The sequence below is a fragment of the Equus asinus genome, chromosome 14, assembly GCF_041296235.1.
Source record: "Equus asinus isolate D_3611 breed Donkey chromosome 14, EquAss-T2T_v2, whole genome shotgun sequence".
NCBI classification, from domain to species: Eukaryota; Metazoa; Chordata; class Mammalia; order Perissodactyla; family Equidae; genus Equus; species Equus asinus.
Window position 1 is genome coordinate 4,804,760 of NC_091803.1, and position 18,840 is coordinate 4,823,599.

General features: G+C 55.6%; 1 protein-coding gene across 2 annotated transcripts; it reads right to left on the reverse strand.

The window, feature by feature from the left end:
* Positions 1–11,194: 11,194 nt before the first annotated feature.
* ZNF853 (zinc finger protein 853) lies at positions 11,195–18,144 on the reverse strand. 2 transcript variants are annotated; one of them, XM_014856042.3, is made up of 3 exons: positions 17,527–18,144; positions 16,678–16,800; positions 11,195–14,331 (listed from the first exon to the last, which is right to left on the reverse strand). In XM_014856042.3, the coding sequence occupies exons 2-3, from the start codon at positions 16,760–16,762 to the stop codon at positions 12,464–12,466; spliced, it is 1,953 nt and encodes a 650-aa protein (XP_014711528.3). In that variant the 5' UTR covers positions 16,763–16,800; positions 17,527–18,144; the 3' UTR covers positions 11,195–12,463. The 2 variants fall into 2 exon arrangements, with proteins under 2 accessions (XP_014711528.3, XP_070340265.1); XM_070484164.1 differs by having other exon boundaries at positions 16,678–16,795; positions 17,527–17,670.
* Between the last annotated feature and the right edge of the window lie 696 nt (positions 18,145–18,840).

Genomic DNA, 18,840 nt, shown 5'->3' on the forward strand with positions numbered 1-18,840 from the left:
CTGGACACAGCCAAGAAAAAAATCAATGAGCTTGTGAAACATGGATAGAAATTTGCAAAACTGCAATGCAAAGAGAAAACAGAATTTTTAAAAATGCAATAGACCATCCAAGGACTATAGGGCAATCACAAAAGTTGTAGCATAGGCATAATGGGAATACCAGAAGGAGAAGAAAGAGAGAAAGGAGCAGAAGAGATATTTGAAGTAATAGTAGCTGAGAATTTTCCAAGATTAATGGGAGACACCAAAACATAGATCCGGGAAGCTCAGAGAACACCAAGGAGGATAAATACCACCGAATCTACACCTGGGCACATCATACGCAAACCGCGGAAATTCAAAGACAAAGACAAAATCTTGAAAGAAGCCAGAGAAAGAAAAACTTTCCCTATAGAAGAGCAAGGGTAAGAATTATATCAGACTTCTCTTCAGAAATCACGCAAGCAAGAAGAGAGCGGAATAAAATAGTTAAAGCATTGAAAAAAAAATGCCCACTAACATAGAATTCTGCATCCATCGAAAGTGAAGGAAAAATAAATATTTTTCTCAGACAAACAAAAATTGAGAAAATTTGTCCCTGGTAGGCCCGCTTTGCAAGATGTGTTCAAAGAAATTCTTCAGAAAGAAAGAAAATGATATAGATCAGAAACTCAGATCTACATAAAGAAAGAAAAAGCATTAGAGAAGGAATAAATGAAGGTAAAAAAAAAATCTTTTTCTTTTACTTAACTGTTCAACACATAGCAATTTATATAAAATAATAATAACAACAATGTATATGGTGCTATAAGCACCGAATGGATAAGTGAAATGAATGACAGCAATGTTAAAAGGGACAGGAAGTAGGAATTGGGAATATTCTGTTATGAAGAACTTGCACTTGGGGCCGGCTTGGTGGCACAGCAGTTAAGTGCGCACGTTCCGCTTCGGCGGCCCAGGGTTCGCCAGTTCAGATCCCGGGTGTGGACGTGGCACCGCTTGGCAAGCCATGCTGTGGTAGGTGTCCCACATATAAAGTACAGGAATATGGGCTTGGATGTTAGCTCATGGCCAGTCTTCCTCAGCAAAAAGAGGAGGATTGGCAGCAGATGTTAGCTCAGGGTTGATCTTTCCCCCCTAAAAAAAAGAAAGAAAGAACTTGCACTCCCCATGAAATAGTATAGTGTTATTTGAATGCAGACTTGAATTAGGTGTGAATATATACTGCAAACTCAGGGCAACCACTGGAAAAAAAATCTTTAAGTAGAATTGATATACTTAAAAGAAACAATGAAATCATATAAAGTGCTCAGTTAACCTAAGAGGATGCAGAAAAAGTGTTGAAGACAAAAAAAAGATTCAAAGAACAAGGGCAAAAAATAGAAAATGGTAACAAATATGGTAGCTATTAATCCAACTATATCAATAATCACCTTAAAGTAAATTTACTTCAGCTAAAAAGTGACTGGATTTAAAGAAAATTGTTAAGCAAATGATAGTACAGGTGGTAGGTCCATGTGGCAAATTTGATGGAAGTCGTGAAGCATCGGTCCAGGAAAGAAGGGGACTCCCCACCAGAGGAGGGGACAAGGGACTGGCACCTTAGAACCATCATCATGACGATGTTGGGGAGGACGGATTAGAAGGGGCCAGAAACCCAAGGCAGATATTTCTGATTGAACATAGGGAACTGACCTCATGCATTTATTTCCCTCCACAAAGGACACTGAAAGTACAGTGAAGGTGGAGAAAGGGGTATGTGTCCACAAGGACAAGGAGAATAGGAAGGAATCATCAGTGGACGAGAAATCCCAACACATGCTTGGAGGGCAGAGGTGAGGAGAATGGCCTGACCCAAGGGAACAGCAGTGGGATGGGGACCAGACACTGGCAGGAGCGGCTGAGTCGTGTGGTTACTGCTTTTAGAGCGACTATCAGAGTGATAATTGAATACTGAAGTAGTGACAATCCATAAAGGGGTTAGGGTGAACAATTTGGGCTTAATTTTAAGGCAAAACTTGGTGCACAGTTAAATAGGATTTATGGTAGATAAAAGAGGCTGAAAATTGCATGCAGCTCCTCCCACCAAGCAGTAGAAACTATTTCCCTCTATTTGATCAGGGCTGGGCTAGTGACTTACCTTGATAAATAGGATGTGGCATAAGTGACACTGTACAACTTCTAAGACGAGATTATAAGAAGCCTTGCAGATTCCAAGCCCAGGTTTCCTGGGACCCAGCCACTCTGCTGAGAGATGCCCAGGCCACATGGAGAAGTTATGCGTGGGTTCTCCAGTGGACAGCCCCACCAAGCTCCCAGCTGACCGCCAGTATCAACCACCAGCCTCGTGACGAACCCTTTTGGATGTCTCAGCCCCAGGGAGCCCTCAGACGATACAGCCCCAGCTAACATCACAGGGAGCAGAAGAACCATCCGGCTGAGCCCAAGCAGCCTGCCCAACCACAAGAAATAATACAGTGTCTGTTGTTTTAAGCCATAGTTTTCCGGTGGATTATTGCACACCAATAGTTAACTGAAACAGAGGGCATTGAGAGAAGCAGAGAACATCCAGGACTCTCAGGAAAGTGTCTCAATGTCTCCAGGTGGACAGTGCTGCCAGCCATTGAAGGGAGAAGTCAGGAGAAGCAGCTTTGGCCAGGAATTGAGAGCTCCACGTGGCCTTATTGAGCTTTAGATCTTGGACACATCCGAGGCGGGGAGACCGGGGAGTCCTCAGGTCCAGGGCTTAGGGGAGAGGCCTGGGTGGTGGTTGATGTCACAGGCTTGCAAAGAGTCACCTGGGGACCCTGCCAGACCCTACCTGCAAGGGAGGATCCTAAGGGGATCACTGTGCCCTTCTACCATCCGGGGCCTCACAAAGTCTTCATTTCTACCACATATAAACTTTTTAACATTGGAATAACAGAAAGCCTTATCTCATAGAAGATCCAACCAGGGGAAAGAGTGTTTTAGACTCTTCCTTGTTTTAGATGCAACAAACATATTCCACGCACCCACCATGTGCCAGGCCTCTTTGCAGTATTATTTCACCTGTTTGATACACAATGACCCAGAGCAATCAACCCTCTTTCGCCCATTTTTCAGGCAAAGAAAGTTGTCACATAGTAACTGGGGGCCAGAATTCCAATCCCCAAGTCCTCGCTGGAGGACCGTTGCTATTTCTTTTTTTTTTTTTTTTTACTGAGTTATTGATAGGTTACAATCTTGTGAAATTTCAGTTGTACATTAGTGTTTGTCAGTCATGTTGTAGGTGCACCACTTCACCCTTTGTGCCCACCCCCCACCCCACCTTTCCCCTGGTATCCACTAAACTGTTCTTGGTCCATAGTTTTAAATTCCTCATATGAGTGGAGTCATACACAGATTATCTTTCTCTTGCTGGCTTATTTCACTTAACATAATTCTCTCAAGGTCCATCAATGTTATTGCAAATGGAATGATTTTGTTCTGTTTTGCAGCTGAGTAGTATTCCATTGTATGTATGTACCACATCTTCTTTATCCATTCGTCTGTTGATGGGCACTTAGGTTGCTTCCACGTCTTGGCTATTGTAAACAGTGCTGCAATAAACATTGGGTTGCACAGGACTTTTGGGATTGCTGACTTCAGGCTCTTTGGATAAATACCCAGTAGTGGGATGGCTGGATCGTATGGTAGTTCTATTTTTAGATTTTTGAGGAATCTCCATACTGTTTTCCATAGTGGCTGCACCAGTTTGCATTCCCACCAGCAGTGTATGAGGGTTCCTTTTTCTCCGCAACCTCTCCAACATTTGTTGCTATTAGTTTTAGATATTTTTGTCATTCTAACAGGTGTAAGGTGATATCTTAGTGTAGTTTTGATTTGCATTTCCCTGATGATCACCGTTGCTGTTTCTTAAAAGATCCCCAGCTGACCCAAAGGAAGCAAAGACCCGTAAGTGTCAAGCTCTTTTCTGTTTCATGGCTTTGACTTCGTCTTTCTGCCCGGGGATTCTCCGTCTTACCAAGGAATTCTGGGCTTGGCGCCTGATAGGGCACGAATACAGCCCAAAGAGATATTTATCTATTTGCTAAGGAAGTAAAAGGACACCCTGTTCCCTGCCATTATCATGACTAACATGTCACAAACGGGCAGGAAGGATGTCACGCCTGGTGCCTCTGTCCATCACTAGGCCCCAAAATAGAGAATACCTTGAGCCCTTTCCTGATCCCCCTCCCCAAAAACCACCTTATCCTTGCCTTTTGCAAACCCTTGCAGATATGATCATTATGTGAAATATTTAGATTAACTATACTCTTGGTAATTTTGTGAGTTTAAAAAAAACTCCCATTGCATTTTTCACTTGAGGTCTGGACCGCTTTCCCAAACTTCCTTTTCTTAAACTCTTGTCTCTACATTTTCCTTTTACGTCTCCCAACACACATGAACTAGTTGGGCCTGACTGGCTGCCAGCTCAGAGACAGAATTGTGATCTAAACACAGAAAAGCAAAGTCCTCACAATGAGTGAGGGCACAGGGTAAAGGTGGCAAAGGTTGACTCAAGTCAAAGAACCGCCAGATGTGGCTGAAACTGCAGGTGGGAGGTGGGAGTGATGAGGGTGCCAACGGGCCTGCTCAGCCGCCCCTACAAAGCCCTGGGCCCTGGAGTGGGCTGTGTCCACTGGGAAAAAGGAAAATTATTAAATTTGTGCAAAGCCTCCACATGGATGTTATTGGTCCTGGATGCACCCTTTTGCGCCCCTCAAAGAATTTATCAGCGAGTCACGGGGAGGTCAGGACCACAAGGAAAATTCTCTTGTGGCTTCTGCTTCGGCCCAAGCAGACCATGGAGATGGGGCTCCTGTCTAGGTGCACATGTCTGGGTCAGAAAGATGCCCAGACAGTTTGGACCTGTTTCCACAGGTGGAGAACTTCCGGGGGTCAGAGGATGCTGCAAGATCCCAGGACTCACGTGACAGTAAAACTTGGAAATACTAGGGGAAAACCGAAAAAACCCAAAAGATGAAAGCATAATTCAAATGGCGATAACTTTATGTGACCCACAGAACGATGGCAATAATACCATGAGACCCAGCGTTACTCGATCTTGTGTCTGTGTCCCACCTAAAACTGCCTGGTGTCCACGGGCCATGTGTGTCACACCCTGAAGAGCTGCTGCTGCCTTGGTGGGGAGGTGGAAGGATCTGGAAGTGGGAGTGTCTCCTGGCCCTGGCCCCCGCCCCCCAGCCTTCAGGCCCTGGGGTTTTGGCGTCACAATCCAGGTCTCCCCTGGGGTCTTGGTCATTCGCTGCTGTCCTTGCCTCTGCTTCCTTCAGTCCTGTGTCCCTCTGACTCCTCTTCCAGGGTTCAGGGTGGGGGGTGTCACATGTCTCTGCAGCTGTGTCCTGACTTCTGTCACAGGAATCCAAGTCTGGGACTCACTGGCCCTGGGAGCTCTGAATGGGGGTTGAGCTGAGGGTGGCTTCCCGGCTGCACAGACAGGGGTTCAGGACGCAGGGAACCGGGGGTGGGGGCAGCAGGCAGGGGCCCTAGGGACTCTGGTTAGGCAAGGTGGGTGAGCAGCCCAGCTACTGGACCATACCACCCCATGGCCCCCATGAAGGATCCGCCCATGACATCTGTTCTAGCCAAAAGTGCAGCGGTGAGAGACAGCTCAGGGGACGTGGTTCCTGTCCCTCTGCAGGGTGGAGGAGGGTGCCTGTTCCTGCCCCTGCTGCCAGACTGCTGATGGGGGCGGGGGCGGGGCTTGACAAGGACTGGGGACTGGGCTGGCTTGTAGTTGGGTGGCAAGAGCAAAGTAGGGGAGGGTCGGGGTAAGGAGGGCGGGGATCAAGGTTGGGCAGGCCCCCCCAGAGGCAGGGTCTGACTCATGGGATCTTCTAGGGGCCACACGTGGCTGGGCTTCCGGGCCCAGGCGTTATCTTGGAGACAGTGGGCACAGAGGGCAGGCTTAGTCAGTCTAAGATGCCTATCGGAATGGAGAAGTCAAATAGGGGTGAGGGAGATGCTGAGAAGTTCTGGGGAGAAGTCAGGGCTGTAGACAGGAGGAATTTGGGAGTCTGGGGTGAATGGCTGGTAATGAAGGCCAGGGGCTGGGTGAGGCCACCTGGGTAAGGCTGTGGACAGACCCTGGGACCCACCTACACTCAGCAGTTGAGCAGAGGAGAACCCAGCAGGGGAGACGCAAAGGGAGGGCCCAAGATTGTTCACGGCTGGGCTTCCTGGTGGAATTTTGTCCAGATGAGTAAGGAGACTCTTTCTATCTCAACCCTGCAGTCACCTCCACGGATGCTGCTGGAAACCCACGGGTCCGCTGGGTCAAGGTGCCCCTCTGGCAGCGAAGACGGGGAGAGGATACCTGTACAAACTTCCAGGACTAGAAGAGGAGCCTCTGCAAGTGAAGACCCAGGGTGGCAACGCGCTTGGGTGGCGCTCTCTGCAGGTGGCCATCCGCAGGAACTGGGGTGCACGCAGAACCTTTGTGAATTTCCACGCTCAGCATGGCACGTTTCTTACCGGTGAAGAATGGAAAAACCAGCTCCCGAAGACAATGGCTGAGATGTGAGGTGTATCTGTATTGCTGGGAATTAAAGTCGGACTCGCACTCTCAATTTTCAAGTGTGACTGGTTGGTTCTTTTTCCTGTGAAGCCCACTGTGGGTCAGCGGTTCCACGGGGAATTTGTTAGTGTAAGGGAGAGGACTGTGAGGGAAATGCATCACAATGCGACCTCTAATACGGTCTCAGACGTGTGTGAAACCAAAGCAACGAATCATGCTTAACCTCCAAACCAAGACGACAGTCCTCTCCCATATGACCCAAACACACCAGCTCCTTCCCCCGGAGGATGCAAAGCCCCTTTATCCATCCTTGGCTGACGTCATTGCTCTTCGACCTTAATTCCTCGTAACTTAAATACTGAGATATAAAGTTAACTACTGTTAGTGCATTTTATGTGAGATGGCAGGGAAATGGGAGAAGGAGAGGGGAAAGATGGTTAATATATAAACGAACAGATTCACATGGAAATACGAGTGAAACACTCCAAGCTCTCCAGCCCTCGTTTCTGTACCGGATCCCGCAGTCATGGCTGGTATTTAGAACTCCCTTCTCGCACAGCAGTCTGTATTCCCTTTGCCCCCAGAAAGCCTCCGAGTGTGGCCAGCCTTAGCCAGAGACAGAAAAGGGGACATTCTTGCAAACGTAGTTGGCTCAGCCCAGTGACACACAAAGATACCCCACCCCTTCCATTTGTAGTGGTGAAACAAAGTTCCCATTTTGCACACATCTGTTTAAGAACACTGTCAGTGGGGCCAGCCGGGTGGCAGAGTGGTTAAGTTCACGCACTCCCTTCGGTGGCCAGGGGCTCACAGGTTCAGATCCTGGGCACAGATCTAGCACCGCACGTCAAGCCACTCTGTGGCAGCAACCCACGTGAAATAGAGGAAAGATTGGCACAGATGTTAGCTCAACGACAATCTTCCTCACACACACACAAAAAGAACACTATTAGTCATTTAAGAAAAATATTGTCATATTAGTGTAGGTGGATATAATATGCAAATGACCAAAGAATGGGAAACACTGACCCATAGCATTAAATACAAACTCCTTGGCTTGAAAACCATGTGATTCCACAGAATCCAGCCCCTGCCCAGCTCTCCCCCTGAGTCCACCACGTGTGTCCCATAGCTCCTACCTTCCAACAATCCAGACACTCACCGCTCCTAACCACATCAGACCCTTTGCACGTAGTGTGACTTCGGTCTGGAATGCCTCCCCTCCAGTCCTCTCCTTGCAAACGACTGCTGACCCAGCAAGACTTCTCCTGTGAGGCCACTTGGATCCCGTGGTAGAGTCAGTTGCTCTGTCCCCCACAGCCCATCCCGCGGTAGGATCGTTTTTCCGCGTCTCCTTCTCCCACTGGGCTGTGAGCGCGTCAGCAATGCCCCTCAACACCTGGGGCCTGCCCGCTCTGCACCTGGAACAAGCCCCTCCCAAGACATGGCCCTCCCCTCCCCTCAGGCTTTGCTATCCAGCCCATGTTGGCGCCTGTCTTAGGTTCTCCAGAAGCAGATGGCAGAAGACCATTTGTGTGTAAGTGTTTGGCCAAGGAAATGCAGCTGGGGGAGGCTAGTGAGAGAGGGGGGCGCAGCCCGGGAAGGGAGGAAGGGGGAGGTCCCGGGCAAAGTCCCGCAGCGGGAAAGAAGCTTCTGCTTCATCCCAGGCTCCTCGGGAGCAGCAGTGGTGTCTCAGACTTGTCCCGACCTGAGACCTGAGGCAGGGAGCTGAGCTTTCACACTCCCACACTCTTCAGAGTTCGGTCAGGGGCCACTTTCCCTTCTCTGAGAGTGTGTGAGTGGCAGATGCTGCTGTGGGGAGCCTGGCAGGGCAGGGGGAGCCCACCCATCTGAAAGAGGATCCATCCAAGGAGATGTGGGCTGAGAGTCAACGTTTGCCCAAGCCGCTCCTTGCTCCACACAGACCCACTCCCGTCCCACATGAATCCCGCTCCAGGTGGAGAACACCGGCCAACTAAGGGCTGCTGGGATTCCTGCAGCCCCCGCCGCTGCGGTGGGCCCTGAGGGCCTCGCTGATCCTCCTCATCTCCCCCCTCATCCTGGAATCCCCTCGCCTTCAGCATCCCTGCTGGTCCAGGGGGCTTGTCTGATGGGATAACTTCGCCCCTGAGGGGTCAGAGCCCCTGGTTGAAAGACTGGATACGCCAGTCCCCTCAGGGAATGGTTACTCAGGGAAATGGCTGTTGCCTACTTGGGGAAGGACTGAGGAAATCGCCACTGTATACCATACTGTAAAGAGTGGCACTGTAAAGTCCGTCCCCAGGGGACAGCTTCTCACAGGGAGGGACACTCCCCACAGGCAGCTTCTCCTGTGGTGGGTGGGCTCTGCCTCAGATCTAGGAACTGGGAACAAGATGGTGACTTTCCATTAGAGAAGCTGACATTGGTCTTTCTGTTTTCGGATAGGTGTCAAGCAATACCTTAGTTGGCCGCCCATCCATCTTGGCCCTGGGAACACCGTGGTCGTTACCCATTGCCTAGAGCTCCTTGGGCGTGGGCCTCCTGGTTCCCAGCCCAACCTGACTGCCCATTTCAGGGATTACGTCTACTTTGCCCTGTTGGTTAAGCGCTGCTTCTAGCCACTGCTACTCTGGGATCCTGCCACCCCCGTTGACATGAGGGAGTCCAGTTCCATGACAGCACCTCCAACGTCAGCCCTGGTCTACAGAAAACAGCCCCTGCTGAGCAACTCGACAAGGCCAGCACCCTCTCGCCAGCACATTCCTTATCTCCGTAGGGCAAGGAGCACCCTCTGGGCTCTCCCGAGACCATAGTCAACAACGGGTTCTCAGGAATAAAACAGATCTATTTTCTCTGGACCTCGGACATCTTCCTTGACACTCTGCCAAGGCAGTCCTGGCAACTCCAGCTCATTTAATGTGGGCCATGGTCATGTCTGAGCTTCCAGAGCCATCTCAGGAGAGCCTGGCTCTGGTTCCAGGTGCCCTTGCCAGAGCATTACACTTAGGTGGGCCACAGAGGAGTGCTCCCAATCAATAAAGCCTCCCTCGCCAGCCTCATAGCCCCCGACTTCCGGCCCCTCGCCCTCCAGGCCCACTCCTGGGCATGCTCCCTGCTTCCTGCCTGTACACATTAGCCAGCTGGTGAATAATTCCTCCTCTCCCTGAGCAGAGCCAACACTTCCCAGCCGGGCTGTGCTGGGCCCCGAACCTTGTTACAGGTCTAGTGACCAGGAAGGGAGGCGGTGGCAGATCTGAAGGAGGGCAAAGGTTGTCTTGAAAGACATCTGCCACATTGACACCTCAGCATGGTCTCCGGACAAAGTGGGGGCACAGCTGATATTTTTTGCAAGGCAAAATGGGCCTCTTCTGCACGCCCAGAGGGTTGGGGGCAATGTGGGGGCTCGGTGTTCTCAAGCACGTCGCCCAGATATCCTCAGTCCAAGCCCGAGGGTCCCACTCCCTCCACATCAGGGCCCCGACGTGGGAGGAGTGCAGCCTCCTCTGAAGTCCCACTGCCCTTGCGTGAGGCCCCGGGCGTGGTCTCCTGCAGTCGGCCCTGGGCGAAGGAAATGAGGGTCTCCTTAGACGCTGCACGGAGGCCTCGGACTGTCCCTCTGTGCCTTAAGTTAATTAACTGTGAACCCAAACCTCTCATTTTCCCTCATCATGGCATTAGCTATGCTCAGCAAAACCAACCACGTCCCCACTCCTGTCACAACCCTTGCTCCCACGTCTCTCAAGTGCATGATGCAGGGTGTCCTCTCCCACCTGGTACCCCGTCCTGTCCATCAGCACAGCAGCCAGGGGTCACCACTCACCACCCACAAGGCGGATCCTGTTGCTACGATGGGCCGATGATCCAAGCCCAGAATCCCACCCTTAGACTTCACTCCCAAGGGCCACTGTTACCACCACCAGTCTGGGGCTCCTGAGAAGCAGGCCTTGAAACAAGGATTCGTGTGCAAGCGATTTATTAAGGCCGTGCTCCCAGGGGGTGTCAGAGTAAGGGCAGTGGGACAGGAAGGGAGAGGAAGCAAAGTCACAGTGCCTTCTCAAGCAAATCCCACGAAGGAGCTCCGATGAGAGGCCATAGGCCCACTCTGGAGGGTGCTTCCCGCCTCTGAGCTGTCCCCACGGGAAGCACAGAGCTTGGCTTGCGGCCTCCTCCCATACCTGTCTCTCCTGGGTTCAGGACCATCATGGGGGAAGCAATTCTGAGGTATGTCCAGCCCTCTGCACAAGGGGTCAAGGGGCACCCGCAGCCCCAGGGTCCTCCAGCAAAGATGGGTTGAGGTGGGGATTCTCGGAAGCAGAGGCTGGACGACAGAGGGACACAGAATGGGAAAAGGAGCTGAGAGACTGGTTGTGTGTCCGGGCTGGGAGGGCCGTCAGGACACCCCTCCAACAACAGCACGTATGCTCACTACTATCACGACACTCCTCAAGTGTCTACCCTCTGGTCCTTGTCCCTCCCGTGAGGGTTTGCTGAATAAGCTCATCCCTGGCCAAGGGCCTCAGGCTAGAAGGAAGGTCTGGGGTGAGGAGCACCGGCCATAGGCGTGGACCAGAAGTCCCTTGCTCTAGAACAGCCCGGGAAAAAGTTCCACGGAAACAAAGCGCAGCAGCGAGACACAAAATCCAGGGGCGAAAACACAGACAGGACAGTGTATCTCTTCATTTAAATTTATTTTTCATCTTTTGTTTCTCACTTACCAACACACTTGTAAAACGTAGCAGGCTGTGTTAGTAAAAGAGAAGCAGGGAGGAAAAGAGGGGGCAGGATGGAAGCAGCCACACATGGGAAGTCAGGGGCAGGAAGCGTGGGGGGCAGAGTGGTGGGCAGCCTCCCCTACCCTCCTGCCCTCCCCAGGCATCGGCGATCGCTCCTGCTCTTACGGACCCCCAACAATTTTGTAAACGTCGTAAACAGCATTTCTCTTGCTTCCAACTCTTCTTTCCAGCATTCTCCCTCTGACCCCCAGCCTGGCCCAGGAGAACTGCACCCCTGGTGCTCAAGGCCCCGACCCCATAGTCTCAGTCCCTGGGCAAGCATCTGAGAAGCCTAGAGCTGGCAGATCCCGGGGACGCCAGGGCTACCCCAGAGCTCTTTCCTGGGGGCCACTCCTTTGGACCTTGAAGAGCACTCCCAGAATGCCCTCTGCTTCAGCCACAGGCTTCTATTCAAGAGGACCCCGGGCATGGGAACAAGGCAGCAAAGAGGCCAAGAGCCAGCCTTGCACGCTTGCTGGGACCCTGGGTTACCCTGGAGCGAAGGTTCTGCCTCCGCCCAGGGCAGGACTTCTGGCATTTGCACACTGACCCAGTGGACACTCTGACCCTGTGTTCATGAACACAAACATTTTAATCAGGATTACATCCACCCTGATGAATTTTCATTCTAGAAAGGATTTTCAAGGCAAATGCCACTGAGGACAATGAAATGCCTTGATCAGTTTCCGACATAGTGCAGATCAGTCTCCTTTTTTCCCCATCTTTTTTTTTTTTCCCCCTTGGAATAATTTTCGCCAGGATCAAATCCTTTTCATGTGCGTTTTACCACATATATTTGATTCCCTGGTTAGTGTCCCATCTGTGTCAAACGTCATCAATTGTCACATTTGCCTCTGCCAAGTTTTCTCCTGTAGCTGTCGCGTCTAGGAAGTCCAATTTTCCCGGGGAAAACCTTTGGCGGACCTCTCACCCACGGGCGCCCCCTAACCAATCGGGACCGCTGGGCAATACCCGGGCTGTGTCAGCCGCATGGGTTTTCCTCCTGCGGAGCGTTTCTGAGGGTGAACCTGTGATCTGCACTCCCCGCCTCGGGTCATCGGGGAAAAGATGGAAGCCTTTTCCCAGCGACATTCCAGGATGTCCCGAGAGAGACCGCGGAAGGGGTGGCGACGTCCCAGCATGGGCTTGCCGGCCTCGATCGCCCGGGTCACGGGGCCTTGTCCGCCGCCCCCGCCGCCGGCTCGGAACGCGGGGGCCCGGCGGCGGGGGCGCGCGCTCCCCGCAGCAGGCCGAGGCCCCGGGAGCGGCCGGCGCCGTGCAGCTGGCGCTCGTGGCGGCGGATCTGCACCTTGTGGCGGAAGCGCTCGCCGCAGTCCTCGCACACGTAGGGCCGCTCGCCCGAGTGCGTGCGCCGGTGGCGCAGCAGGTTGGAGGAGACGCTGAAGCGCTTGCCGCAGTCGCCGCAGGCGTAGGGCCGCTCGCCGGTGTGCGTGCGCTGGTGCTGCACGAGCGCCGAGCTCTCGCTGAAGCGCTTGGCGCAGTAGGAGCAGGCGTAGGGCTTCTCGCCCGTGTGGATGCGCTGGTGCGTCACCAGGTTCGAGTGCTGCGAGAAGCCCTTGCCGCACTCGCCGCAGCGGTGCGGCCGCTCGCCCGTGTGCGTGGCCTGGTGCCGCACCAGGTCCGTGCTGCGGCTGAAGCCCTTGCCGCACTCGCCGCAGATGGTCGGCCGGTCCCGCGCGCGCCGCCGCCGCCGCTGCCGGGCGGGCGTGAGCGCCGCGCTGCCCGCCGGGCCCGGGATGGCCACGACCGCGGGCGCCGCCACGGCCGGCAGCACCATGAGCTCCTGCAGCACCACGTAGCCCGGCGGGGCCACCACGACGGCGGCGGGAGCCCCAGGGACCGACGCCCCGCCGTCCCCGGCGGCTGGCACCAGCTCCAGCTGCAGCTCCGGCTGCACGGGCGTCAGCTCCAGCTGCACCTCCTGCTGCGGGGCCCCCAGCTCCACCGGGGTCAGCTCCAGCTGCACCTCCTGCTGCCCCTCCAGCTGCTGCTGCTCCAGCTGCTGCTGCTGCTCCAGCTGCTGCTCCAGCTGCTGCAGCTGCTCCTGCAGTTTGAGCTGCAGCTGCCGTTGTTCCTGTTGTCTCTCCAGCTCCTGCTGCCGCTGCTGCTCCAGCTCCTGCTCTGCTGCCAGGTCCACGGGCATGAGCTCCAGCTCCACCTCCTCCTCGTCTTCCGGCTCCAGGGGACGGGGCTGCAGCTGCTGCTGTTGCAACTGCTCCTGCTGCTGCTGCAACAGCTGCTCTTGCTGTAACTGCTGCTGCTGCAACAGCTGCTCTTGCTGTAACTCCTGCTGCTGCAACAGCTGCTGTTGCTGTAACTCCTGCTGCTGCAACAGCTGCTGCTGTAACTGTTCCTGCCGTTGTAGCTGCTGCAACTGTTCCTGCTGTGGCTGTAACAGTTCCTGCTGTTGCTGCTGCTGTAACCGTGCCTGCTGTAACAGCTGCTGCTGTTGCAACGGCTGCTGTGGTTGTAGCTGTGCCTGCTGTTGCTGCAACAGTTGTTGCCCTGGCACTGGCTGCTCTTGTGACTGTCCCTGCTGCTGCAGCGGCTGCAGTTGTGGTTTCGGTCGCTGATGCTGCACGGGTTGGGGTTTTTCCTGTCGCTCCTGCTGTTGTTGAGACGGCTGCTGCGGCCCGTCTTGCTGCTGCAGCTGTAACTGTTCCTGCTGTTGCACCGGCTGTAGTTGTGGTTTCAGTTGCACAGTTGGGGGTTCTTCCTGTAGCTCCTGCTGTTGCTGAGACAGCTGTTCTTGTCCGTCTTGCTGCTGCCGCAATTCTGGCTGATGTCCTAACAGCTGGCTTTGTGGTTGCTGCTGCGGCAGCTGCTCCCGCTGTGGCTGTTGTCGCGGCTCTGGTTGCGGTTCTGACTGTTGCAGCTGCACCTCCTGCCGTTCTGGCTGGGCTTTCTCGGTGATTCCACTGGCCCCCATTGGGGCTGAGGCTGCTGGCCGTGGTGGGCTGCTGCTCCTCTCCTGAGCCTCTTCTTCCTCCTGACTCTCACTCCCACCACTGCCACCTGTAGTGGAAACGGCAGGAAGCCAGGAGAGGAGCATCTACAGGTAGCTCTCTGGCACAGACCCCAGGACCTTCCCACCTACCCTGCCCCACGTACAGTGACTCTAGGACACTCTATTGAGCTCACATCAGAGACCCAGAAGCACTGGAGCAAGTGACAATGGCAGCATGACAGAAACTAAAATGCCCAGAGGTATGGGGTTGGCTTAGAAATGTGCCCAAGGGACTGTTGGTCACGTCATGCTGGACCCCAGCTCCCCGACCTCTCCTCTGGGCCTTCCTCCACACAAGTTCCATGCTTAGATCCTGGCAGCGACACCAGCATGGGTGCCGGGGCACCCAACACCATTCCCTGACAAGTCCCTTGTGCTTACCCGCCATCCAGTGGGAATCCATGAACCGGCCATTCCCACAGCCAAGCCACATGTCTATGCTGAACTCTGACCTCAGTTAGAGTCACACCTTAAATAAATGAAACTTGCCTTTTCTGTAAAGAATAGAGAATTCCTCTAAAGCTGCCTGGAAGTGTTTCCACAAGCGGTTTCGAAAAGTCACCGAAGTGTCAGAGAGAATGTGAGGTTTCCAGCAGGAAGTTCTCAGTTCAGACCCTAACTCTACCAGTTAGCAGCTGTCTAACCTCCTGCAGGCTCAGAGCCCTCCTCGTCTGTAAAAGAGCTCACTGATACCCACACCGCCAGCTCAGAGAGTGCAACAGGAAGGGCCCCGTCATATCCCCTAGAACCTGGTAGGTGCTTGAAAAATCCCCCTTCCCGTGGGTTGGGAATTAGTTTGTAAACTAAAACACAGTTTAGAAATCCCAAAGGTACAACTAGCTCCCTTTGAAACAGCCTAAGGACTGGAAATGTTTCGTTATTCTGGAATAGAAAGGACTAGCTCATAGCACCAAGGCAACGTGGTGACTGGCCAATTTCTTAACCTCTGGGAACCTGAGTCTCCCGATCTGCAAAAGGAGGTAAATCCTCTTCAGGGACGTTGTGAGAATTAGAGGGTATAAATGTACAGGCCCAGGGTCGCGCAGGAAGAGAGTAAGTCCTGCTAAACGGGAGGCGCTCTGTTGCTGCGTTTCACTTTCTGCACAGCATCCACCTGCGGTTTCTCACTCTACGCATTACTCCTGTGTTACCAGGAAGTCCTAATTCCTCTTTACATGTGGGATCCTAAGAGGCTTTCTCTGTCCCCCAGTTTGTTCCTCTTGCAGCATCAAATTGCCTTAGTAAAACCAAGAGATACCTACATGTAAATAACTTCCTTTCAGAAAACTATTCCTAATAATCTTTGCTGAGGCTAAGGGATCAGTGAGCACATTTCTTCCTATACACTCACACCAGTTGGGAGTACGCGGGTGGTGGGTGAAAACAGCCATGAAAACCTGTGCCCCAGAAAGTCCAAGGTCTCAGACACTCCCTTCTCCCACCACTTTGGGAAGCGGGGGACACATCACACCTCTGTAGGAGTCCTCCCATGTCTAGCAGGGCTCGGCCATGTGACCACTCCCGACTTCCTGCGCCAGCATTTTTAACGATGACGTTTTAGTTAATGGATAGTAAGGTGTCGCCTGATGTGTGTATTCTCGCAAGATTTCTGTCAGTTAAATTTACAAGGCAGAAGAGTCCTCGTTCGGTCTGCTCTGTCCCACCTGACCCTCCCATCCATTCCCTTGGTCCTTTTCATGCTCTGTCCAACCCTGCCCCAGCCCCTCGATCTGCACCCAAAGCACAGAGCAGAAAATCGGCTCCCAGGGGCCTGGCCATCATAGGTTTGTCAAGAGTGGGTTCCAGAGGGAGAGGCGGCCTTGGGAGGTTCTGCAGGGCCACATTTGCCTCTGGGCAAAGGGGGAGAAAGATGGATGGAAGCAGAGGTCAAGGAAAAGCGGCCCAGATCAGAGGCCACAGGGAAAAGAGAAGTCATGGGGCTAATGCCTGAGGCACAAGGGGCAGAGAGAGATAATTCGATCTGGGAACTTGAGTCTGGAGCTGGGGACAGGTGGGAGGACAGTGGGGGCCACCTGAACGCTGGGGAAACACCAGCACACATCCGGGGTCCGGGGCATGAGCTGAGACTGTCTGCACCGCCAGGGAACCGCTCAGCAGCATGACCGCAGCCCGAGAGAGCATGTTACTCCGGGCAGCTGAAGTCGGCTGGGGTGAGCAGGTGCGGTCCGTGCTCCATGCCTGAAACTGCCAGGTGGGCGCCCTCCCAGATGGCAAGCTGCCCTCCTCAGGGCCCCTCTCTCGGCCGGGCAGGCCTGGCTTGTCCAAGGATCCTCACGGGGGACCTGAGGACTATCCCCTGGTCTAGGAGGTCAGAGGTCCCCCCAGACCCTCACCTGAGAGGGTGTCAGGAGCTGGGCCCCCATCTTCAAGACACCGAAGTTCCAGCACGAAGGTCTCGGTTGCCGGCCCCAGCTCCATCCTGGCAGTCAGACCGAGACGCCGGGGAGCCGGCTGTGCTGAGAGGAAGGAAGGGAGCTGCTTAGAGGGACAGGAGTCCCCAGCCCAGTGGCACTCACTGCCAGAGAGCCCTCCACCTGTGCCTCGCAGACCCCCACCCCAGAGTGGGCAGCTCCACCCCTGCTGAAAAGGGAGGCCCAGCTGCCAGGGCCCACTCCCCTGCACAGGGGCAGGCCCCCGCCTAGGGGCCGTCGAGACAGCTGCTCCTCACTCAGAGACCACTGCGGGCATCAGGCCCTCCCCAAGATGGAGGGCCGGAGTCCCAGAAGGGACATCTGGGGAAGTTTGCAGAAAAAAGAGAGACTTGTCCATCTCGCACCCCCTGCCCCCTTCAAAGCACTGACAAGTCTGTTCACCTCCAATTGTCTCTTGCCTTCCAGACAACTCCCGGGGGCGAGCCCAGCTGTCCCCGGCCGCGGGCTCCAGGCCATGTCTGCCCAGGTGCCACCTCAGCCCCTGGGCCAGGCAGGTTTCCAGAGCACCACAACCCATGGGACCGGCGGCTGCCGGCCTGGCCCTGTGCCCAAGGGCTCCTGAGGTCTGGAGGGTTCCCCGCCTCTCTCCTGCGCCCACCCAGGGGCCCTGCGGAGGTGTCCCCACAACCAGTCCTCTCTCTCCTCCTAACAGGATGACTCCGAGTCCCTCTGGCGTTTCACGATCCGGCCCAAAACCTCTTAAGAAAAGCGTCCCCGGGCCGCCCAGCTCTCCCGCCCGCTGGGCCTCACCTGGTACAGCATTTCCTGCTCCGCACGCAGCCTCTGCACCGGGGGAGGTGTGGTCAGCAAAGGCTGGAAGGCGCAGGCCGGAGCGTTCAGCCAGCTCCTTCCTGAGGCGCCTCCATCCAGAAAGAGCCGGGGAGGCGCTGGGCCCCCCGGGGGCCTTTCTGGGCGCTGGGGAGGGGCTGCCGCCCTCAGGGGGCCGAGGTCGCCCCGGGCCGGAGAGGGGGCCGAGCGGAGTTCCAGGGACAAGTTGGCGTCGGCTCCCTGGCCGAGGGGCGGGGAGGAGGCAGCGCCCGAACCCGCGCGGGCTCAGGGCCGCCCGGGCGCGAGCATCGCGGGCGCCGCGGGCTCCGGGGGGCCCCGGGCGGGGGGGCCCGGGCTGAGGGCGGTGGGGGCCGGGGTCGCCCGGGGCCGGCCGGGGGCCGCGGCGGCCACAGGTGCCCGAGCCGGCGGGCGGGCGGCCTGGGCCGGGGTCCCCGTTCGCTCGCCCGCCCGCCCGAGCGCGCGTCCGGCCGGCCGAGCGTCCTCGCGGGCAGCGGCCGGGCCGGGGGCGGGGGCGGCGGGGGCCGGCACAGGAAGTCCCCCCGGCATCCGCATCCTGTCCCCCGCCCGCGCCCGCTCGCCCCCGCGCCCCGGCCCCCGCCGCCGCCGCCGCCGCCGCCGCCGCTCTAGGCCGCGAGCTCGGTGGGCTTAACCCTTGCCGGCCCGGCCGCTGCCCCCGTTGCGCGCGAGGCGGGGGCCCTGCGGGGACCGGCCCTGCATCCCGGGGTGCGCGCGGCCGCGCCGGGCTGGGCGACGGTCGCTGCGCGGGTGCGGGGGGACGCTCCCTGTCACCCCCTGGAGGGCAGGCAGAGCCTCAGGGCGCCCCTGGCCCGGGTACAAATTGTGGTTAATTAGCACTCAATTAGATGGAGCTCAGTTAATGAGGATGCCCGAATCCCGGGCTGAGCGGGCCCTGAAGAGGCCTCCTCCCTCCACGCCTGGGACCCCTCCTCCTGGACCCGGGGGTGGCGAGGACAGGCCTGCGGGGGGCGGGGGTTTGTGCCAGCCGGGGAGTGGGCTGGGACGCGAGAGGGCCACGTGGGGCCGTCGGGCCACCCACGTTAACTGGAGAACTAAGCACGTCCGTCTCGGTCCGGACTCCCTGCTCACCTTCTCTGTACGCAAGGCTGCGTGGTCTGGCCCCCTCGGGCGCCCCATCCCCGGCCCTGCCCAGGCCCCAATCCCTAGCAGCGCCCACCACTCTGGACGTGCTAAGCTGCTTCCTGCCTGCGTCAGGGGTCTGCTTCTCCTGGAGGCCTCAGGACCATCTCAAGACCC

Coding starts and splice junctions, on each gene's coding strand:
- ZNF853 (XM_070484164.1), bottom strand. Junction 14,332..16,677: donor AGCTCCTGACACCCTCTCAG/GTGAGGGTCTGG, acceptor TTTCCACTACAG/GTGGCAGTGGTGGGAGTGAG.